General features: G+C 47.0%; 1 protein-coding gene across 1 annotated transcript; it reads right to left on the minus strand.

The window, feature by feature from the left end:
* Window positions 1-3,300: 3,300 nt before the first annotated feature.
* LOC123152431 (protein SHI RELATED SEQUENCE 1) lies at window positions 3,301-7,785 on the minus strand. Its single transcript, XM_044571981.1, has 2 exons — window positions 6,991-7,785; window positions 3,301-6,834 (listed from the first exon to the last, which is right to left on the minus strand). The coding sequence occupies exons 1-2, from the start codon at window positions 7,541-7,543 to the stop codon at window positions 6,440-6,442; spliced, it is 948 nt and encodes a 315-aa protein (XP_044427916.1). The 5' UTR covers window positions 7,544-7,785; the 3' UTR covers window positions 3,301-6,439.
* Window positions 7,786-9,498: the final 1,713 nt, after the last annotated feature.

Raw genomic sequence — 9,498 nt, forward strand, 5'->3', positions numbered from 1 at the left:
TCCGCAAAGTAGTGCATGCTTTCTCCGTGTATTGTATACGTAGGAAATCTGTTAGTACAATATTTTAGATAAAAGTATATACTAGGTTAATTGTGGCTTGTGGCCCATGGAATCTTGCGGGAGAAAAATAATAACCAGTGCGAACAAAAATCTGAAATCGCTTTTGTTCGGTTACACTTATTATATATCGCGAGCCCATATCCAGATACGATACAGTGCAAAGGGAATGTCGGTATTAATTTGCCAACAATGTACTAGTATATACTCCCTCCTTTCCGGTTTATAGGGATTATTTCAAAATTTTAATTTTTCCATTTTATAAGGTTCAATTTGGTTGTTCTCCATCACATGTTCAGACTTCAAGGTGCATTAAATCATTGCATGCAAGTATTAAGAGAAAATTGATCAATGCATGTACTTTATGCATGCATGCATTGCAACTAATGCATTCGTAAATATAATTTTTGAGGAAAACAAGAGCATTAATTGGGTGCTTTTGCAAACTACAAAAAATATTCCACCACTCATCATCTATCTTGGTTGGTGAGATTTTTGAATTGAGCTTTATAAACCGGAAAGGAGGGAGTAAGTAACTGACAAAGCAGGTCTTATCATCGCCTCCTCCTTCAAGAAAAGCTAGGGTTCGTGCCTCTCGCCGACTCTGCCGCAGGTCCGCCTCGTCTCCGATGGCCCTAGGGCCATGGAGCGCGGTGGATCCCGGCAAGGACCGACGGAAGGGCTCCGTTGTTAGTCGTTCCTTTGAGATTTGTTAGGGTTTTTGTCCTGGTTAGTAAGGCGAGACGGCGACAGCTTCTTGAAGATGAAACAAAGGTCTCCCCGCCTAATCCCCGTTCCAGTGGTACGTCTAGTATCATTGGTGGGCATGGGAGGTGTGTTTCCGATGGATCTATCCTCGATAGATTTGCTCGGATCTGGCTGTGGTTTGTCTATATTTGAGTGTCTTCAGGTTGGGTCTTTTTGATTTACGTTATTCTTCATCAACGGCGATTGGTGTTCTGGTGTGCTGGTCCTACGGGGTCTTAGAGCAACTCTAGCAGACCCCGCAAAAATACGACCCGCAAAACGCGTTTGTGGGTTCACAAAAACGCTTTTGCGGGTCAAAAACATACGCGTCCGAACAGAACCCGTATCTAAACCTGCATAATTTGAAAAACTTCTTTCGCGGGAGAAATTGCACAAACACAGTTCATCACATACTACATTGTTCATCGCATACTACATAGTTCATCACACTACAAGCATACATACTACGTTAAGATAGTACTAGGGGGTCGGATCTAAACGGCGGCGAGGTCGCGGCAACTGGACGACGCCGTGAAGCTCGCCGGACGCTCACTCCTCCTCGCCGGAGCTGCAGAGATCGACGAACTTCTCGGCCTGCTCCGCGCGGATGCGGCGCCACTCCTCGGCCTTCTCCTTGGCGGCGAGGTTGGCGGCGACCGCCTGTCGCCACTCGAGGGCTTCGAGCTCCTCGGCATGGCGGCAGCGCTCCTCCTCCTCGCGCACGCTCCGCTCGGCGATGGCGGCAGCGACGGCGTCAAACTCCGCGACATAGTCCTCGGGCCCGACGACTCCGCGGCGGCCGGGCGGAGCGGGCTCCTCGGGATCCTCCTTCACCGGCACGAAGGGGAACGGTGCCGGCGGCTCCGGCTCGTCCTCCTCGTCCGACCACTCCCTCTTCACGGGGAGGAAGCCCGCGGCGGAGGAGGAGGAGGATCCGGCGTACGAAGAACGCGCGGAGGAGAACGACGCGCGTCGGCGGTCGTACTCCACCGTCTCGCGGCGGTCGAAGCTTGCCGGCGGCGAAAGCCCGTTGTTGGTCCACTTCCACGCGCCGCGCTTCCTCGCGCCGTCGGACCGGACGCGCCGCTCGCGCTCCGGGTCCCTCTCCCGGCCAGATCTGCTGCCGGAGCCGCGTCCGGAGCTCCACATTCGCCCCCACATGGCGGCTGGAGGCGGGGCGGAGGGTCGCCGGCGGCGAGAAATTGGGAGAGGAGAAAGGGAAATCGGGTGGCTCGCGGCGGCGGGGGATAGGGTTTGGACCCGCAAAAGGGTCGCGAAACCGCACTTATAGCGCTCAGGAGGGGCGGTTTGCGGGCTGCGGCAAAAGTTTTTGCAGGCCGGGCAAGTATGCGGGGTCTGTTCTGGCCGCAAAATCAGCCCGAGCCCGCATACTCGCCGGAATTTTTGCGGGCCAGGCGTTTTGCGGGGTCTGCTAGAGTTGCTCTTAGCATGGCGACTTCCCGACTGTCTACTACAACAAGTTGTGCCCGACTTCGGCGCGGGAAGGGTGATGACGGCGGCCCGCCTTGGACTCGCTTCAGTGCTTGTAATCGTCGCTAGGTGGTCTACGGATCTGGATGTAATTTTTATTATTTCTGGTGTTCGTTGTACTACCATGATGGAAGATTAATAGATCAAATGTTTTTTTTTGAAAAAAAGCAGGTCTTATCATCGTTCTTTTTTGGCTATGTGCAACTAATGATGAACAGACCCGCAAAAAATAAAAATAAAACCAGGGCATAAATTAACAAGAGCAATAGCTTCGCAGCATTGACTTGGGTGCGTACGCACGGGAATGCATGAGCCAGAATCAGAAACGTATGCATGACACTTCTCTCGTAGGAGTCCGAAAGTCAGTGATTATTCCCCTCTCCCATGCCTTTTGATTGAAAGGAACACATGCCAAAGAGATGAGGCTGATCCAGATCATCCATGCATCTTTGCTAGCTGTTGCGTGACCAATACAATATACATATATGCACCGGCACCGGCCGACGACGATAGTGGCCCGGCTCCCGCCAGGTTTGTGTATGGAAAAGGATGGATCAAAAGAACGTATCCTTTGTAGTAACAAACACAGGAACTATAGTACTCCCCCAGTTTCAAAATAAGTGTCATGATGTTAGTTAATTTGAGCTAAAACCACAACACTTATTTTCGAACATAATTCTTCCCGCGACAGTTCATGTATTTCCTGTTGAGTTCCTGCATGCGTTCTAGAAGATTGCTCGATAGAAGATTCTTGGTGGAAATGGCACCATATGAAATCCCATTAATTAGCTTTTTGCCCAGCTCCAACAAAGAAATTCAAGCTAATTAAAATAGAGTATCTGAAGCTCATGTGCAAGCTTTATTCTGGTTTTGCTAGCAGCTGATAATTTCAAGCTACATATGGCTACCGAGAGATTGGCACATTTTGAACGGGCAAGTGGTAGCAAGTGAATATATATCAGGTGTTGGCAATATTCCGAACTTTCTATTCTTCCTTCTTTTCTCTCAAGTTCGGTAAAGTTGACGATCGACATAACAGTACCAAAAGGGTTAGGTAGTACAGTACCCTTGATATTCTAGATCTGCCTTAGGTCAGGCGTCTTGTCTAACTCCCATCCAAGCAGAATTATCTCCATGTGAAATGAAGAAGCACAGACAAAACGCAGAATTGATTTTCATGTGCCCCACACTCGCATTACTACCATGTTTTTTTTTCTTCTGAAAATAGCATTACTACCATGTTATGAAGTAATTAATGGATTCCGCAAAAAAGTGTTTTTCTGCGCAAAAAAATTAGTTAATGGGTGAGTTAATTAAGCCTATATGCCGCCAAACCGCCGAAGCATAAAAGTAGATGCTTTATTAGTAAATCAAATACTACATTGATTTTAATTTTTGTAAAAAAAATGGTAGCCATTTGACGAGTTTATTTGAAGTAAGGCCAACAAGCGAACAATACCGGTATAAAAGCAAGTTACCTATCACAATAACAAAGAACAAGACTTAAATGATCATGTATTCTCCTACAAACCTATATAAAGATAAACTTAATTTCACTAAACTACCAATTTACTTTGTAACCATTCCATCCTCTATTATTTTAAGTTAAACAAAGAAAGTAGAAATGCAAACCAGCAATGATATCTTCATTTCACAAGACGTCTTTGTATACTGGATAAAAATATGAACAATGCTACTCTATGGAAAGTCCTATGGGTAAGAAACCACATCCCATGAATTTGAAATCAAACTTCCAAGATAAGGATAACAAGCGAAACGTTGTTAGGATGAAAATGAAGGGGCTGCTAAAAGTATCTAATTATCTCGAGGAAACTTCTGAAACAACCAGCAATTGACAGCCAATCAATGTTTCATCTAAAATAATTGCAGAGAGCAGGCAATACATAAATTTCATTTGTGCAACATGATCATTTAGAAAACAAGATCATACCACACACGTTGCTGCGGGAAAACCTGTTAATGGAAATGTATAAATTGGTGATATATAACTAAGGCATAAGCAATTGTAGGAGTGTTCATGATTTATATTTAAAAACAATAAATCATATGAAGTGTGTAAAAAGAGAAAAACTTTTGGACTGAAGTTATTGAAATGCCATTTTCCAACAAAAATGTGGAGCATGAACTACATAGATATGCTCCATGTGTGAAACGCATATACCATCCATTATAACACACAAAAATAAAAAATAAAAACAATGTGGTAACTTTTGATCCACATGCATGACTTGCTGATGTGGCATGGTTGCATGGATAGATTAATTCAAAAGATGTAATTTATCACTAATTTTCAAGACTTGTTGATGTGGCATAGTTGCATGGTTAGAAAAAAAAATGTAGTGGGTTGGAACTATTTAGGAATAGAGGATCATCACCTTCAGGACAAGTTTAAACAAAATAAACATAGAACACGAACTTTTACGGAAATTAAAATCAATGGTTTGAGGGCAGATGCTACAGCAATAACCCCTGTATAAAACACCTTAAAATATACAAATATATACACTATTTTTAAAATTTAGAGGAGAATTTAATCAAGTCGAAAAAATATAATATAGCTGGCATTACATGCACATAGCAGATTTAGGCCTACTGTTTGAAATTAAGCAATATACCATTACTAGAGTGCAAAACTGAAAATAAGTAAGTGCACTCATTATTTCGGCTTTTGGAGGGAGTACTAAGCTTCTGAGTTCCCCTAAATGCTGTGTCGTACTACATAAATGAGGTGCAATTATGTTAGTACGTGACACATAATGTGTTGCACAGTTATGTCTTGAAAGGCAGAAGCTAACAAAGGTTTTCCCTCTTCCAAGTTCCAAAATAGAAGCTGCTTCTCTATAAGGACATTCTATGCTTTAAGGCAAACAAATGCAAAATGACCATCTTTGAAGATGGTAAAGAATGCTAAACATGAAGCCGGTACGACATAGAAGTATTTGTAGTTAACTAACAGAAGAGGCGACTCAAGCAAGATAACTCTGTGTAAGCATTTGCCTTTTGTCTTATCAAAACGTACTGTATCAAGATTAATTAGATTCCTTATGGGTAGATTAGATCTTTGATTCTGTTGGTATGTTTACCACTGAGGGTAATTTGGAGGAGCATGGGGAGGAGAGGACATGCAACATATAAATGAGGTACGTGCAGAACAATTAGCTGGGAATGGTAATATACGATACCTGATGCTAAACCAATTCCAGAACAAAATCTAGATATAATTTGAGAAAATCATAATAAGAGTGTTGGAAAAAAAACAGTGTTCGAATGAAGAGAATAGATTACTATGCAATGTGACACCGATGGTATCAAAGCTCGGAGTTAGAAACAATCAAACCACGAACCTATGAAGAGAGGAGATCACAACTATATTTGTCTCTCAATCATCTCATCATTTGATCCTGGAGCATATGATGACCGGAAGAAATATCTCAACATTAAATCCTCTCCGTTCTACCCCCTAAAAAAATCCCTCTATATCTCTATCTCTCTCTTTCTCTCTCTAGCATAGCAAGAGTATAGCGATTATTCAGAGTTCAGACCAAATGAAGAGCCAAGTAATTAGTTGTACAAGCTAGAGCCTATAGCTAGGGTGCTAGGGCTCAGCTTTTGAAGAGCAAAGATAAAGCAAAGGCGTGACACCTTATGGAAGAGCTAGACACAGGATTAGAAGCTACCTAGTAGGCCTAGTAGTAGTATTAAGAGCAAAGGCAAATGCATCCAGAACTGTAGTAAGCCACGGCCAGGGAACGGCATCATCGCCACCATTGATGCAAACCAGCATGAGAGAGAGAGAGAGAGAGAGAGAGAGAGAGAGAGAGAGAGTATATCAATCAAACCATTCTCTATCAAGGCAAAGCAGGCAGCCAAACTAATCAACTGTCAGATTTCAATTTTTAATCATTGTTTGTTCCCTAGCTAGTTCCAGCTTTATTAGCTGACCTGACCTGATGAACTAAAGAAAACCAGCGCATCAATTTATGTATGCATCAACAAGATCAATCGAAGCCATCATGTCGATTGATCGCAGCAGCAGCAGCATTATCTAAGAATTTCAGAGTTAACGGTAAAGCGAACCAAGGCATGGCGTCTAAAGCGCGCGATGAGGTGACCTTGCCTATGATCACCTCGGGTGGTGGCCGTGGAAGAATGGCGCGCCGCCGTAAGCACCGTACGGGCCGGGCGTGGGATACGGGTCCATCACCACAGCCGATGACGACACTGCAGCGGCACCCGTAGATCCGCTGCCTCCTTCGGCGCCGCCAGCAGCTGCCGTGCTCGGGGAGGAACCTTCGACGGCGTGGTGACCGGTGCGGGTCCCGCCGGTGATGGAGGTGTCTGGGCCTACGTCGTGCAGGATGCCCTTGAAGACGTGGCCGCCGATGCTGACGGTGGTCTGGTACGCCACCTCGGCCTCGGCTTCGTCGACCGGGCCCAGCCGCACACAGCGGAACACCGCCTCTGAGCTCACCTCCCGCGGGAACCTGTCGGCCGCCATCATCTGCTGCTGATGCTCCCCTAAACCATCAACCATTCAACACACTGGATTCCATCAAGCTCACGATCTCTCGCTCTTTTGAGCTGAGGTGTACAAAAAGGAAAGAGAAATAGCTAGCTAGTGTGGTGTGGTGTGGGTGCAGTGCACTAGATTAGATAGACTATAAGAGAGAGTACCTGAGGAAGTAGTGGTAGGGGTGGTGGAGGAGGGCTGGCCGGCTTCGCGAGGGCGCTTGAACGGCTCGGCGGAGGTCTGCCCCTGCGGCTGCTGGTGATGTCGCTCGCGGCGGCGGGCGGCAGGGACCCACGTCGACTTGACGTGGGTGGCGCAGTCGAAGCCGCGGCTCTTGCAGCAGGTGCGGCAGCGCATGTGGGGGCAGTCCTTCTTGGCCTGGTTGCCGCAGTCCTGGCAGCTGATTGTGCCCGCGCCCGCGCCAGCGCCAGACCCTCTCCCTCCGCCCCGCGACGAAGACCCGGATGCGGCCGGGTCATCGGCGAAGCGGATGATGCTGGAGGAGGCGCCGCCGTAGAACTGGTGGTGCTGCTGCTCGTGCTGCGGCTGCGGCTGCCCCTGCCATAGCTGGAACCCGCCGCGCGATGGGGTGGTGGCGTAGAGGAAGGCGGCCGCGGAGGAAGACGAGGAGGGGTTGATGCCGGGAGGGTGGCTGCCGTCGTCGTCGCGTCCGCCGCGGCTGTGGTGGCCTCCTCCGCCTAGAGGGAATCCCGCCATGCGCCCAGATCCATAGATCGCGGCTGTATCGCCCGGCCTCTACTGTCTACGCCCGAGTCCCCGCGGCATGCGTGAAAAATCTGCGCCTTAACTACTCCTTGGCAGCACCTACGCGCCTGCTCTTCTCCGATGTCTCGGCGCGGCAGCTTGATCGAGCTGCTGCCTGCCGCGGCTACTGGTAGCTGGCTCGTGTGTAACCGCGCGCGGTGGGTTAAATTTTTGGCTTGTCTGCGCGTACGGTGGTGGTGGGGGTGGGGAGGACGGGGACGGACGGAGGCAGCTTTTTGGGGGAGAGGAGAGTGATGGAGGAAAGGGAAGGGAGGGAGTTAAGATAGGGGAAGGAGGCGACAGAGAGGGCCTGCCACGCCGCCAACGAGCCTGCTGCACGCTCCCATTTATTTCCCGAGCCCGCCGTCTCGCTCTCTCTCTACCTCTGATTCTCTGATGGTGCTGTCAACTTCGGAAAACAAAACACACGTCGCTGTTGCAAAAACAAATGAAAACAGGTGCGGTGCAGTGAAACAAAACAATTGCTCCGACTATGGAGCGGTACGTACGTAGTACCAGCTGAACAAGACCCGTTTCGGAAAATGAAACGTTTCCAACCGGCCGAGTGTTGTGTCGGTCGCGAGGGGCTCGTTGGATCTCTTCAGATATGAAGATCCTCGTTTTGCCATGTTTCCATTGGAACGTCCTACACGTTTCTTCCACGGTTTTTGCTGCAACCGTTCACAGAGGTTGCAAAACATTTCGTGTGAGGAATAGAGAGGAGCGGGGGCGGTGGGCAGCGGTGGCGCCTGGAGATCGGGTGTGGCGGACTCAGGATGGATCTCGCTTCGTTCGCGACTAATGACGTCCCCGGAAGGTAACTTTTCTCGCTCTTCCCTTGTTTCTCCTCTCCTACCCCCCCCCCCCCCCCCCCCCCCCCCCCCCCCCTCATACTGGTGTTCTGATGGTGGGGGTCGCCAACGTTCTGGCAGGGGGCGGAGATGATGGTTTCTGGTTATGCTCCATAGATTAGGTTTAAAGCAGAGGATTGGGCTTTCTGGGGATTTGTTCCTCCATGGTCCAGGGTTGAATAGATCTCGCTACAAGTAGGAGTGGGGTTTGGAGATTGTATTGCCAAAATAGATGCAACATTTTTTATACTACCTGAGATGATCTTCTATTTTTTGTTGTGATGATGTGATATTATATGTCAGGAATATCCTTTGTGCATAGAGTGTTTTGGATATGATTTTCTATGATGTTGAATCGTGCAGCAGTGTATTGGTACATCAATTTTGTTGCTACCACAGGTGGTTCGTTTTCCATGCAGGTTTTTTGTGTTTTAGATGCACTATCAACATTCATCGATAGGGCTTTGTAGCTACTGTTGGTTGTGAATTAAAATTGTGATGACTTGTGATATTGTGAATCGTGCAGTAGCAGTGTGAATTCTGATGTAGTATCAGCATTCATAGACAGGGCTTTGTAGCTACTGAATCAATATTTTATGGGTCAGAATCATACAATAGTATCATTTTGAATTGTGCTGACTTGTGTTCATTTTGTTGTTGTTGTGGCTTTGTAGCTACTGTAGGTTGCTACAGTATTTTTGTGATCATAGGTTTCATGTATTCTCCGTAGTTGGTGGGGGAGGTGCTATTAGAACGAAGTTTTTGCTGCAATAATGTGGCTTTGTTGTTTTGATAGGATAGGTTTTTTTCAACTTGATTGCAGATGCACCTTTTTCTAGGATTTGTATTGTAGGCTCTCTTTGTTTTTTGATTAAGAGGCTCTGTTGTGGCTCTATTTTGATAGAAGTTCATTTTGTTCTAGCTACTGTATTTACTTTTATTGTAGGCTTTATTGTTATTGATTCAGTCCTTTACTTTTTCCTTTTCTAGTTGATGCAGGTAATTCTGGTGAGAATAAGGGGAATACGAAGAAGAAAGCCGCAGAGAATCTTTGCA

Source organism: Triticum aestivum, chromosome 7A (assembly GCF_018294505.1).
Source record: "Triticum aestivum cultivar Chinese Spring chromosome 7A, IWGSC CS RefSeq v2.1, whole genome shotgun sequence".
Classification (NCBI taxonomy): domain Eukaryota; kingdom Viridiplantae; phylum Streptophyta; class Magnoliopsida; order Poales; family Poaceae; genus Triticum; species Triticum aestivum.